The sequence below is a fragment of the Leptonychotes weddellii genome, chromosome 7 (assembly GCF_054177405.1).
Source record: "Leptonychotes weddellii isolate Sample4059 chromosome 7, ASM5417740v2, whole genome shotgun sequence".
NCBI classification, from domain to species: domain Eukaryota; kingdom Metazoa; phylum Chordata; class Mammalia; order Carnivora; family Phocidae; genus Leptonychotes; species Leptonychotes weddellii.
Window position 1 is genome coordinate 10,496,592 of NC_138375.1, and position 14,160 is coordinate 10,510,751.

At 44.6% G+C, this 14,160-nt stretch overlaps 1 protein-coding gene across 3 annotated transcripts in view; it reads left to right on the plus strand.

Annotated features, from left to right (window-relative positions):
* Window positions 1-14,160, plus strand: part of LOC102731976 (triple functional domain protein) — a 314,385-nt gene that overhangs the window by 216,866 nt on the left and 83,359 nt on the right. For all 3 annotated transcript variants that reach the window (XM_081825910.1, XM_081825911.1, XM_081825912.1), the window contains exons 20-25: window positions 521-636; window positions 4,162-4,284; window positions 11,135-11,329; window positions 11,429-11,544; window positions 12,329-12,395; window positions 13,228-13,337. In XM_081825910.1, the coding sequence (XP_081682036.1) occupies window positions 521-636; window positions 4,162-4,284; window positions 11,135-11,329; window positions 11,429-11,544; window positions 12,329-12,395; window positions 13,228-13,337 (727 nt within the window). The remainder of the gene's footprint in view (window positions 1-520; window positions 637-4,161; window positions 4,285-11,134; window positions 11,330-11,428; window positions 11,545-12,328; window positions 12,396-13,227; window positions 13,338-14,160) is intronic.

The window sequence follows — 14,160 nt, forward strand, 5'->3', positions numbered from 1 at the left end:
CTTCATGTCCCTGCTTCTCCTAATGGCTTATGTTTTTGTCTTTGTAAAAAAAAAAAAAAAAAAAAGGAAGAAGAAAGAAAAAACAAAACTGTGTTTTCTTCTAGTACTCCACCATTATGACATAGATCCTTTATACTAAATTCTTTCTACAGGAAGGTTTTAATGTTGTTGAACAAATTATTTAATACTGAAGTTTTTCCAGCCATTGTCAGATTGCCCCAGCAGGGGATGCAATAGCTTATCCCACTCATCCAGCTAACCAAAGATATTGGAGGCCAGTCTTCAGTTTCCAGTGACCTCAATCATAAGACAACAAATTGGGGTAAGAGCAGAAGGAGAGGTCTGAGGTCTGGTGGACACGCTCACTGAGAACATTGGGCGAGCAAGCCGTGTGGCTTGTAATTTAATACTGTCTTGCATTGACATTTGCATTAAGTCTTTAAAGAACGTTGAATGGGATTTTGCAAGTGTTTTCACTGGTTGCAAGCCCCGACATATGTCTTTGTCTTTATTCTCTTAGATATCTTGAATGAACTCTTCCAGCGGGAGAACAGGGTATTGCATTACTGGACCATGAGAAAGAGACGGCTAGACCAATGCCAGCAGTATGTGGTCTTTGAACGAAGTGCCAAGCAGGTCAGTCATTACACCGGGCTCCCCCATGCTCTCCACCCTCTATTTAGACTTCCACCCTCCGCTAGGAAGCTCTTGACCTGTCAGCCACTTTGAAAACCACTTTCAAATGATCAGGAGAGTCATGCCTTTTAAATAAACTTGTCGTGAAAAGAAAACCCATACCCCGTAGAAGTGGGTTTGGGCCCTCAGCAAGTGTGTCACACAGCCCGCCTCTGCTGCCGTTGGCTCATATTTAGGACCACCAGGGACAAGTCCTACTTATGACAATGATTCAAAAATCATTGTGGAATCTAGGTTCTGTACTTGTATAAATACAAGTGGGGGGGTGTTTTGGTTTTTTTTATTTTGCTATAATTATATTTTCAAGGTAAAATTTTGTTCTTCAGATAACTTGAGCTAAAATTAGGTAAGAAGTGTGATAGAATTTCTAAGAATTCAGTAGAGTAAAAAAGTGTTAATGCAGTTGACTAATGCAGAGACATCAAGAGGATATGTTTAGGGGGCATCAGGCTGGCTCACTTAGTAGAGCATGGGACTCCTGATCTCAGGGTCATGAGTTCAAGCCCCATGTTGGGCGTGGAGCCTACATAAAAAAATAAATAAAAAGGTATGTTTAGAGTTTCCATCTTCTGAAGTCATTATGGGATAAGTGCTTCCGCCGGTATGGTTAGTCGTGGAAGATCGTTGTAGCGTAAAGTCTGTCTGACCCCTAACTTGAACTAAGATTCCTGTCACTTCTCTTTGGCTTTAACGGTAGCATAGGAATCTGTAAGCTGTTGGTCCAGAATGTGGAGAGTCTGGAGGGCACGGAGGACAGAAGGCTCATTCTCAGAACGCCTGTGTGAGCCAGCTCGTGTCCTGCATGTCAGGGGGCTTAGAGTCCCTTTGGTGCTGTGGGTCGCTGGTGACCACATCACACTTGGATGGTCTTCTGACTTCACCTGTGCCTGCCACAGAGTAGGCATTCAGTTAAATCTTTTAGCTTAAAGATTAAATCTTCCTCAGCACAGTTTCCCACTTAGGGAGAATATTTTCTTTTGATTTGGTCAATGTTGGTTTCGAGTGGGCAGCGAGGTGCTCAGAATGGCTCGGTTCCCTCGAGGTTTGTAAGCTGGAGTTCCTGGTCCATAGATCTGGCACCCATACTCAACCCTTCCCTCATCTTGGCTGATGTTACCAGAGGTAGTTATATTCCCAACAGAAGTGGTAAGCAGTGTTTTTAGTGTTTAAATTACATTTTATTTAATGATAGTTCAACCATATTTCAGACTCATGGGGCCTGATTTTGTTTCTAATTAGAGATTGTCTCATAATCTCTTCTCATATGTCTTTATTGTTTCTCTGTTGAAAGACAAGCAGTCATTCAGCTACAGAGAACACAATTGTAAATAATCATTTTAATGGAGAAAAACAATGGAATGTGTTGTTGCTTTTTCCTAAAGTCAGCTCATGTGCCAAAAATGAAATCAGGAAGTGTAGGCCATTGCAGCCCATTGGGTTCTATGCTGTGCTCACGGTCCCGTAGTGAAGTTGCTTGTTTGTAACCCCAGTCCTGGAGGCTCCTCCTGATGCACGGGCCTCAGGACGGCACCCTGAGCTTAACTGGCTGGAACACGGAGCAGTGATTTGCACCCGGCTCTGTGGGCGAGTCCTGGCCCTCGGGCTTCCTGGGCGCCTCCGGCCTCCTTGGCACTCTTCCCAGGCTCTCCACTGCTGAACGCTGGCATCCTCTCAGGCTTAGTCTGGGGCTAGCTCTAGTTTCTTTCCTATCTTCTTACCTCCTCTGCTGGTACCTTGTCATGAAGGTAGCCCTGACCTCTACTTCGGGTCTGCAGACTCAGAAATCCCAGCTGCCTCCTTGGTGTCTCTACTTTGGCCTCACTGAGAGCAGAACTGGACTCGTGAAGCCCTGTCCCCCCTCCTCATCTTATGTGGGTGACCCCCAGGCCCCCTCATCTTATGGGGTGTGTTCCCCAGGCTCTGTTGTCCTATGTGGGTGTCCCCCAGGCCCCCTTCTCTTACAGGGTGTATCCCCCAGGACCCCCTTCTCTTACAGGGTGTGTCCCCCACACCCTCTCACCTTACAGGGTGTATACCTCCTGCTTCCTTTCTTTCCCCAGTTTCCCACCTTCATTCCCTCGTGAGTCCCATAGGTGTAGACCCCCCACACGGGTCAGATCTGCCCTCCCCCTTCACAGTCAGAGCCATCATGCTATAGAAACCCCAGCTGTGTCCTGCCTAAATCTTTGAGCCAGTTTGCTGACCAGTGTTACTTCTTCCATTCACTGTGTACTGAAATTCCTTTTCTACACGGCAGCCCATTAGTTTTCACAGAAAAGTCCAAACTGGGCCTGTGAGCTCCTGGGCCCTCCTGCCCTCCCCATCTTCTCTCCAGCCTCACCTTCAGCCTCCATAGCGGGCCAGCTCACCAGCTTGGGGCCATGGTGCATGCCCCTCTACCTACTGAGCTTCTCCCCATTCTTCTGAGCCTGTTGCTTCCCAGACAGCCTGTCCTAGTTTAGACACCACTTCTGCTGACCTCCCGTTCTAAGCATGGTATCCCTGCTCTCATTTGTCTTTGTGCATCTTTGTCCATCTCCCTCCTCCTGCCCACTCTACAGGGGCAGGGCCGAAGTTTCGCTCATTCTCCAGTGCCCCCAGGTAGCACCTGACTCCACAGTAGGCCTTCAAGAGACAGCGTGCTGTAAATGTGGAAAAACCTGGGACCTTTGGAGTGAATTGACAAACATTGCTTTCAACCTTGATTCAGCAGCAGTGTTAACATTGTTCCAGGGGCGGGATAGCCATGCTCAGGCATAACAGCCGTAATTCCCGTGCAGTCAGCTGTCCGGGTGTTGTGTTTTTAGATGCATATGTAAGTCTGATTTCACTTCAGTTATATGGAAATAGAAGTAGTGAAACAACTTTTATCTAAGGGCATGAGATAGCACACACGTTAGAACTGGGTCATTGCAGTCTGACCCTCGCTGGCCCCCTTCCCTTCTCCTCAGGTGCGCTCACCTCTCTCCTGCAGCCACAGGGCTTAAGGCATGTCTTCTCCTAGCAGCTCCCCAGTGGCACGTTTGTGCATCATGGGATAGGACCCCCCAAAGAGCAAGTGTGGTGGATCCCACCTGGTACTCACTGAAGGCAGGAAAAGGAAGAAAGGCCTAAACATTTAGCAGTGTGAGGGTCTCAAATCATCCCTTCATCTACATCTTCTCAGTATCCTTGTTGAAAGGGTCTTAGTTGTAGTTTCTTCTACTGCGAGTACATTTCACCGCTATAGGAACTGTTTAATCATTGCGATATAAGTGAGGTGGTTACAGCTTTCTAGAATGTCAGGTTTTTCCTTTTCCTTTTGGAATTATGATACTTGTTTCAGAAGCTCATCTGTCCCTGAAGAGGTATTTGTAGATGTGTACCAGCCTGGGCTTGTGACTGCACATCTGCGTGGGCGACGCAGGGAGTGGGCCTCCTTTACCAGGACTCAGGCATGAGCGTCTCCATTCCTTCCCTCCCCAGGCTCTAGAATGGATCCATGACAACGGGGAGTTCTACCTTTCCACACATACCTCCACGGGCTCAAGCATACAGCACACCCAAGAGCTACTGAAAGAGCACGAGGAGTTTCAGATCACCGCAAAGGTAGGTTCAGGTTGGTCGCCTATACACCCGGCAGGGTTTTCCAGAATAACCTAGAACAGGATACTTCATGTACATAAGATAGTTCTCAAAAAAAAAAAATCACTTAAACACCTTATCCAAAATTGGAGAAACAGAGGGACCCCAGTGACTCGTTGTATGTTAATGTAGGTGACACTTCTTTCTGCCTTTCACGCTTCCCCTCAGCTGTCCCTCCCTTTATGTGGTGTTTCCTTTGGGTCCTCTGATTTCAGCAGATACCTTTATGTTTTCTCTTTTGTCCTTTTCATTATTCTTTTTCTTTGTTTTTTTATTCCCCCAAGTCTTTTCTGAGTACTTGCTATTTTTAGGAAACACTGGTGTTACCGACTTGGCTTGGGTGTGTTCTGAGGACGCTTCCTTGCCTGGTCTCTGGTGGGTGACGCTTGCTACCGTAGCCCTGCCCACACGCGCCCCATCCAGTCGGGAACCTGTCTGGGCTGCGGGGGGCAGAGTTCACCTCTGCGCGCTCTCCTGCCGGCTCTTCATAGGCTTATGCAGGTGGAGACATCTTCACTTTCCTCCTGAAAAGCGAAGTAGAATTAAAGACGTGGCGTATGTAATATATGGGCATAAATATGAATTTTTAAGCAAATCTGTAAGACTCCACACATTGCCACGAATGTTTTCCCAGTTAAAGTGTATACCCACAGAGGCTCATTCTTTTACCTCAAAACAATTTTGAGATTTTTAGAGTTCCCTTCTCAAGCTGTACTATTTTTGTTTTAGTTTTTCAAAGTTTTATTTTCAGACGTGCCTATGTTTTGGGTGATAGATTTGAGGTTTTTTTTTTTAAACTGGAAATTCAAATTTACTAGTAGAAATAAATGGTCGAGCTGGATAGTATTTTTCGTTAAAAAGAAGTATTCCCACAAAGTAAAAAAAAAATTGATTTCCTTGTGTGGCCCTTAAGGTGGCTTTGAAAACCGTCAGTGGGAAATTTTTAAATCCTCTAGAGTGGCAACAGCTACTTTGTATTATGTTTATTTGTACTTTATGTTTTCTGTAACTGTTTCTGACCCCTCCTGCTATTCTGCACTGCCCTCTACTCCTGCCCGCCCGCAAGATGTAGCTTCTTTCCTTCCCCTCACCCTCGGGGTGCTGGGCTCTGGAAACCCCTGGTCTTTGCTCTGGAAGAGCACACAGTCCAGTGTGGCTGCCGACAGACTGACCCCTGTAGGGCTCGGCGCGAGCTGGCCCTGGCAGGGGCACCGTGAGCATTGGGGGGCGGGGGGTGTCAGACAGTCAGGCGATGACAGCCGCACCCAGAGGGTCCATGAGCATCCACAGGAGGGCACCCGCCCACTCATCTGAGGAGAGCTGACCTGCCTGCCTCTGCAGGTAAGCAGCGTGTCTTTTGCTTCCTAGATACAGCACCCCTTTGGCTACATAATTCTTGTTTTTTGTTAATAGTTGGATAGTAAATTACAGTTGTGTGCATTATATGATCTTTGTTTCTTTGAATAGCCTTTGATTCTGGAGGTATTAAGAAAATGCCTAAGATACCACTCAGAGGTAGATTTAAGATTTGTTCCTTTTCTCGAACTTACATCTCCATTAATGCTGCCCTCCGCAGGTCAGTATGCACAGCCAAACAGCCCGGTCACTGCACAACCCCAGGGGGCGCCATGCACACAGAATGTGATGTGCATGTCACCATCTACAGTGCACTAGCGTGACAGTTGTGTTCCACCAGTGGGGTGTATACAAAAGGATTTTTTATTCCTGAATTTTCCTTCTCAAATTTGGGGTGTGGTTATTAAAGAATGAGCAGGAATGGGCATATTTTTGCCCTTGCGTTTTGTAAAAATAAGCAAATGAAATCATAGGTAATATCTGACCTTGCTGTTTCCCAGATCTACAGAGCTCTTTCTTTCACTGAATACACTGAGTCAGTTTTGCCAAGAGGAACTGGTAGATTTTGAAAAGAACACCTCTCACTTTCTTTCTTAGCGTTTTTTCCCTTTGGTTTCCGGCTGCCTTTGTTTTAATCCGATAGCAACTGCTCTAGTGTTTGGAGATGTTGCTTGCCTTCTGTCCCCCATCACAGTTTCCTCTAAGAACCATTTTTCTTTTGTTACGTAGAGAATCTTTTGCTTTGACATAACAGTCTTCCAGTTCAGTTGTTACAGCGGTTACTACTGTAACATATTTAGTGTAAGAGAAATAAAGCCTTTTGGTTACTATCTGACCTATGACTCAACTGCATTCCTTTGCAACTCTTAATGTAATAATTTCTCAAAGTGCTTTGCAGGCATTGCCTCCATCCAGGTCATGAGTGTTTACTTAAAAGCCAGTTTCTGTCCTTATTCGAGACTTAGTGACTTAAACTATTTAGGAGAGAGACCTAAAGATGAACAAATTTAAACAATGTCCCAGGTGATTTTTATGTAAGCACACTGGAGTCAGAAATCCACTGCCTGAGACTGCAGAACTCTGCCTTCCCCTTCCCGCACACCTCCTGATCACCCGTGTCCCCAGTGCCAAATGCCTTAATCTGACAGAAATGGTCTAAGACCATTGAATGTGCATCCTTCCTGGGTTTCCATTTACTTAAGAACATGGTGAGTAAAGATCCTTTGAGCATGTGGACTCAGAAATTCAGTTTGCTCTTATTTTTCTACAAGCCCCTGATTGTACTGACTGATGACGTTGTTCAAGTTATAACAGTTGTATTCTTTTAAAATAAAAATCTACTTATGTAACAGTCTCTAGGAATAATAATGATGATGATGGAAACCTGTATAATACTTCATTTTAAAAGATGTAGAAAGTTTTCTCCGTAGTGTTGAGTAGCCTTCTGGAGAAAAATTGAGTTGTGTTCGTATCCCACCTTGATACCAAGGTAACTGTCAGAAAAAAGGCTCAAGTTCAGCAATGAAAACCTGACCGACTAGAAGAAATAACAGGACACAAAACCAAAGCGCATAAAAGAATGATAAAAATGACATACACAAAAAAATGTGAAAATTTCTAAAGGGCAGTCCACTGTAACTAAAAGACAAAAAGCAGAGAAGATAAATACGCAGTTCATATCACAAAGGGCTGATTTCTCAGTCGCAAAGAGCTTTTATAAATCAGTAAGACAAAACAAAGTGGACAAAAGATATTAAAGAGGGCTCACAGGAAAGGAATTACAAATGGCCTTTAAATATATGAAATTACCAAATTTACCTAAAATAAAATTATACATCAGAACTGCAGTGTGTTCTGTTTTCACAAACCAAGAGATTGGCAAAGATCAAAAAGCTTGCAGCTGCGTCTTAGGAGATGGGGAACGGAGGTGACCTCTGCAGGCGTCGCTGATTACCGCCCATCACAGACGCACTTACCGTCCCCCCTCCCCCATAGGCCCACATCGCGAAATGCGGACTCTGCACGTGCCCAGATGGGCGTTTTTGCCTGCTTTGTGCCGGTCGTGGGGAAAGCGCAGGAGCAACATGAAGGTTCATCAGTGGAAGCGCATTCACTTATAGAAACATTATGCAGCTCTCAACATAAAATAGGGTTGCTGCTTGTGTTCCAATGGTGAAGGATAACTGAGTTGTTAAATGAAAAGTACTAGGTGTAGAGCAGGGTTTATTGTGTGCAAGCGTTTAGGTACAAAACAGGAAAAAATACACACGTACCCACCTCTGTACTAAAACGTCTCTTCTATCCTTTTCTTACCTTTTGAATTTTGAATTCTATGCATACATTTGAAAAATACCCATTAAAATAAAAATACATATCGAGATATAAAAGGTTCGTGAATGAGCAGATTCATCATACTTAATTTTTATCCCATCATTCATTTATTCAGTCATTATTCATGGAGCCCTGGCCACATACCAGGAACTGCTCTGGGTGCTGGGCTCATGGACTGCAGTTTCCAGCTAGAGAAACAGGCAATAACAAGATGAATGGGTAAATATATATACCTGTGCATGCGAACTAATAAGGGAAAGCCATCGGGGTTGAGGGAGAGGCTTGGCCACACCTCTTGGAGAAGCCTTGACTCTCAGATTGGCGTCTCTTGTTTACATAAAGTTGCAAGCCACAGGGCTCTGCCTCTAGGCCATCTTCTGCTACATTTAGTGTCCTATTCAGTATCACCCTGTTGGTGTTACATGCCTGCAGCTGGTCTGTTTTGTGATGTGTATTATGCAGACATCCTCCTACCCATTCTTAGTGTTTTTGTTTTCTCTTTGAATTGTCTTTTTTATCTTCACCTCTATGACCCCAGTGCTTACAACATGAAACAGTTTTCTTGCCTCCTTAACGATACACATAACTCAGAGTATCCTTCCTGGGTGGCGCAGGGGATGAGAAGCGCTCCTAGGGTGTCACAACAGAACCTTCTTTGTGCTTCTCAGCACATTAATATTTGGGCACACAGCAGTGTAACCTTATCTAGACAACACAGTTTGTTAACAATCCTGCCGTACTCTTATTAATTCTCTTTGATATTAAAATTTAATAATGGTTCTAAGTTAAGTCCCTCTTGGAATTTATGCTTCCCAGTCTGAAACTTTGACTTCTTTATTTGGTTTATAATTAGTCTTGTCTTAACATATCCAGAAAGGTGTCATGTTGATACACGTGAAAAGATTTGGTTGAGGGGCTTCTGGGTGGCTCAAGTCGGTTAAGCATCCAACTCTTGATTTTGGCTCAGGTCATGATCTCAGTGTCCTGAGATCAAGCCCTGCATTGGGCTCTGTGCTGGGCGAGGAGTCTGCCTAAGATTCTCTCTCTCCCTCTTCTTCTGTACCTCCCTTCTACCTCTTCTTCTCTTAAAAAAAAAAAAAAAAAAAAAAAAATTGGTTGACAGATCTTTTCCTTTTAGCTCACTCTACTTGAGTTCATTTCCATACCAGGTGAAAGTCCAATAAACTTCAGGGTGGTTTAAGTTTTGCTGACTTTTTCCAGTAAACAGCTTGAATAGAATCTGGAATAGTTAATTTTTTTCACAGAGACATGATTGTATCTGAGTGCTGTTTTCACTTGTTTTTTGAAAAGTATTAATGCCTGTTAAGAGTAACTACCATGCTCATTAAAGTTATAGGCATATACATACTTGCACAAAGAACCTAATGTTAATTTATTTTCTCAGGAAATATTTGGTAAATGTCCATTAGGTGCCAGGCACATGGAAGTGAGTGAGATATTAGGAAACAAAACAGACATCCCTGGCCTGTGGAGGTTACATTCTAACAAGAGACAGGCAGGCAGTAATGGTATTAAGTGAACCTCATCCTTGTTGGAAGGTGATCCATGCCATGGGAAGAGTAGAGCCAATAGGGTAAGTAAGGATAGCTGGGGCAGGAAGGGGGAGTTGCAATTTTAAGGGAGTCAGGGAGGGCCTGCTGAGAAGGTGGCCTTTAGTCGAGCAGAGACATAAAGGAGCCACAGAGACATCTCGGGGAAGAGCATTCCGGGCAGGAGGGGTGCTGGGGCAAAGAACCAGGGACAGGGAGTACGCGTGGGGCCCGCATGTTGGACGCTGGGGCCAGTTGGGCACTCGGCTGCAGCTAGGTGTTTGTGCAGAGCCCAAGGATTTTTACAGCGGGCTTTATAGGTTGCCTAATGAATTCTGCCTCAAATTTACTGTATAAACTAAGATAATTTATCCAGGTTTTGAGCTCTGACCTTTATCATTTTGGGGATTTTTTTTTTTCTTTTTTGAGACCTCTGCTCTCACGTACACCTGTTGGGGATTTTTAAAGTCAGCTTCCTGCATGTTAGGCATAGAGATTTTCTAGATAAAGGTCGGTGGAGAAAACCAGGTTCCCTGCGAGAGGAGTAACTGTACTCACTGGAAGTGCCAGTGGGAATGTTGAAGGAAGCCTCGTCGGAACACACGGGAAGGATGTGGTGAGAAATCAAGAGTTGAGTGAAGTCACTGCCTTTTAGGCTTATGCTTAACTTTAAGAAACGTTAAGAAAGTTATGTTTAGGGACGCCTGGGTGGCTCAGTCGTTTAAGCGTCTGCCTTCGGCTCAGGTCATGATCCCAGGGTCCTGGGATCGAGTCCCGCATCGGGCTCCCTGCTCCGCGGGGAGCCTGCTTCTCCCTCTGCCTCTGTCTCTCTCTCTGTCTCTCATGAATAAATAAATAAAATCTTTAAAAAAAAAAAAGAAAGTTATGTTTAATTAAGATATCTTCTCTAAGTACGTATACAAACGATATCATTTTTTTGAGAGGGAGTTCTAAAACAGGGAAGAGCATTTAAAATGCCTCTACAAAGATAATTTCCCGACTAGTGATTTTTTCCTCCATTTCTACTGAGAGTTGGAGAAGAAATGAACGTGCCACGTGGAGTTGCTTCAAGGATTTTGTTGAGTGTCTGCCGTGGGGAGATCCTTTGCCACGTGGCAGGAAAGCCAGCATCTCTGAGGACTACTGCCATAAATGGGCGCGGGGAGTAAACCTGCGGGGAGCAGGGAGGTGTCTCTGCAGTCAGCTGGTGCAGCATGCGGTGGTGGAGAATCTCAGGGCCCTAGAGAGAACAGCCTGAGTGAGCATTCCTCTCTTCCTTCTACAGCTATCTCCTGAGCATCTACCCGATGAAGACATTGCAGAAAGAAAGTCTAGATTTTTGTCTGGTTGTTTTCGAGGTCATAAACCTGCCATTCTTTGTGGAAAGCTGAGGAACGGTAGCTCAGCCAGGATCAGGGAGATGAACTGGTGGACTTGGAGCTTTGGTGGAAGTTTCTGTCCCCAGCAGTTTTTCCCTGTTGAGAGCTCAGAGTGGTAGGCAAGTTGCCACTGTGTTTCTGGTTTCTGGCAGTTGGAGTTCATTTGCCTCACAATACTTTCCTGTTGTTTTTTTGCAGCAAACCAAAGAGAGAGTGAAGCTATTGATCCAGCTGGCTGATGGCTTTTGTGAAAAAGGGCATGCCCATGCAGCAGAGATAAAAAAATGTGTGACTGCAGTGGATAAGAGGTACAGAGATTTCTCTCTGCGGATGGAGAAGTACAGGACCTCTTTGGAGAAAGCCCTGGGGATTTCTTCAGATTCCAACAAATCGGTAAAGTGCTTTGTGCACACAGAATAAAATAATGGTGTTCTTCCTCGTGTCCTCCCCCGATTTAATTAACTCAAGTTCCTTGGCTGTCTTCCTCCACAGAGCAAAAGTCTTCAGCTAGACATAATCCCCGCCAGTGTCCCTGGGTCGGAGGTGAAGCTTCGTGATGCTGCTCATGAACTTAACGAAGAGAAACGGAAGTCGGCCCGCAGAAAAGAGTAAGCCAGTCTCTAAGAACCTGCTGGGATTCGTTGAACAAGTGGAGAAAACGTCACTTGGACAAGCATGCTTCTGTGTGTGCTTTGAAACCAATGGCACTAATCCGTTGTGATGCTCTGAATGTGTGTCGTTTTTGCAGCACAAACTCCACTGTCCCCTTGTCACCTGCTTCAGAAACCATGTCTTGTGTTCGTCCCTGTGCTTCCATTTCCTACAGGGTTGACAAATTGTTGTAGTGTCATTGGTTATCAATAGGTCATGAGTAAGTAGTAGTACTAACGAGAAAAATAACACACATGGAGCTGTTTCAAAATTGCCAATTAGTAAACTGTACTAGACATTCATGAAGACAAGATTGTCCTAAACCTGGGGTTCTCAGCTGGGGGTCATTCTGCCATGTGTGGAGACATCTTTGGTCGTCACACCGTGGGGAGGGGGTGTGCTACGGCATCTAGTGCATGGAGACCAGGGATGCTGCTGATGTCCTCTACTACATGGGACAGCCCCCCAGCAAAACCTTATCTGCCCCCAGATGTCAGTGGTGCTGAGTGAGAAGCCCTGACCTGCAGGGACCTCAACAGAATGTTTTCCAAAATGGTTTTTCCTTTGAATCCATGGCTGCATACTATTATTGTTCTGTTCTTGATTTAATTCCCCAGAACACCTTACTGCCTAATGCTTTTAAAACCACCTTATTATTTTATAAACCGTCAAAGTAGGTAGTTAAAATCAGCATGTGTCCTGCTTGTAAGCTGAGCTCCTCGCTGTCTTCCTCTGTTGAAGGTTCATCATGGCTGAGCTAATTCAAACTGAAAAGGCTTACGTAAGAGACCTCCGCGAGTGTATGGATGTAAGTAAGTTTTTTTGCTTGTTTATTTAGATTCAGTCTAAGCGTGCTACTTATCCCTACCTGTTGGTAATTCTTAAAATAATCACACTTTTTGTTGTTTTTGAGATTTGAAGTGTGCTTAAGCAGCCTGTTTTTCTTGTTTCTGTCCTTCTGTGAGGTTCCAGGCTTGTGTTTTGCTCATCACAGAGATGATACAGCATTAATTCTCTCATTCCGTTCATCACATGACGGCCTGGCTGACATTCTCTTTGTATAGAATTTTACAGCAGCTTCGGGGCGCCTGGGTGGCTCAGTCGTTAAGCGTCTGCCTTCGGTTCAGGTCATGATCCCAGGGTCCTGGGATCGAGCCCCGCATCGGGCTCCTGCTCCGCGGGAGGCCTGCTTCTCCCTCTCCCACTCCCCCTGCTTTTGTTTCCTCTCTTGCTATGTCTCTCTCTCTCTCTGTCAAATAAATAAAATCTTTAAAAGAAAAAGAATTTTACAGCAGCTTCAGAGAAATATGCCTACTAATTATGATTGGCAACTCATACTCTCAGTAGTTGAAAGAATATTTGTCATACCTCAGAGAGTGGGTTAACTGCAAAACTTGAAGCCGGGGATAGAAAGTTTTGAGCTGGAGAGTATAGGAGCTACTCTCAAGTGCTCAGAACAGCTGGGGGGCTTTTTTGGGAAAAAGTTTTTCATGTTGTTTTGTAAAAGGTTGCATTCTTCAGATGTATTTTTCAGTGATTTGTGAACTCTGGGTACGTATTAAAGATGTCAGCAATAGCTGTTTCTTGGACGTGTGCTGTCGGTTTTTGTGTTGTAATCTCTCTGCTTGCCTCCCGGCCAGACGTACCTATGGGAAATGACCAGCGGGGTGGAGGAGATCCCGGCCGGCATCGTAAACAGAGAGCTTGTTATCTTCGGGAACATGCAGGAAATCTATGAATTTCATAATAAGTGAGTGGCTTTATCTTTGGGGAGCTGGTTACTCTTGAAATCTAGATACTGGGCTGAAGTTTCATAACAAGAAATGAAAGCTTCCAACTGAATTAAGCATCCATTTCAGTGATCCTGTTGAAATTTGAATGACACCTGTGGGGCTTTCGTCGAAAAGACCGACACTGTAGAGACTCTTTGTTAATAGAGACTCCGCTTTTTCTGTGTACTTTCCTGCCATAGAAATAAGATTAGGGAAAGTGTGAGCACTGTTTTTGGAGGAACCCTGACTTCTCTGAAGCTGTGCCACCAGCTGCTACCTCGATTACTTCTTAGAGGTAAAGGAGAGTTCTCTGAGGCTGCTGGCCCATGTTTGGTCTTTTCCAAGAGGGAAGAAGGAACTGAGGACAGAACAGATGTGTAGTCGACCAAAATAAAATGTGCTGTCCATTGGCCACGAGAGGCACATGGTTTTATTTTTAAGGTTTTGTTGTTGTTGTTGTTTAAAGAAGCAGAAGTTGCTTTAGACAGAGTCTGTGGAGCCCAGTAGCCTGTGGAAGATAATGCTGGGGGCCAAACCTGCCGGGCTCTCCCTCGCTCCCCTGCCCCCACCCAGCAAAACACACTTAAACCTAAATGGCTTCTTCTAATTGTTTATTTATATCCCTAAATAACATCCTTAGCTACTGAATAAAGCACTCGCCCAGAAAAAATAAAAAAGTATTTAAAGGCTAAACATGTTAGCTATCTGAAAGTCACAATAACTTAGCCTAGTTAAGAGCTACACGTTTTGTTAAATCTTTAAAATCTAGAGGGTGCAGATTTTTCACTGCACTTGATTGAA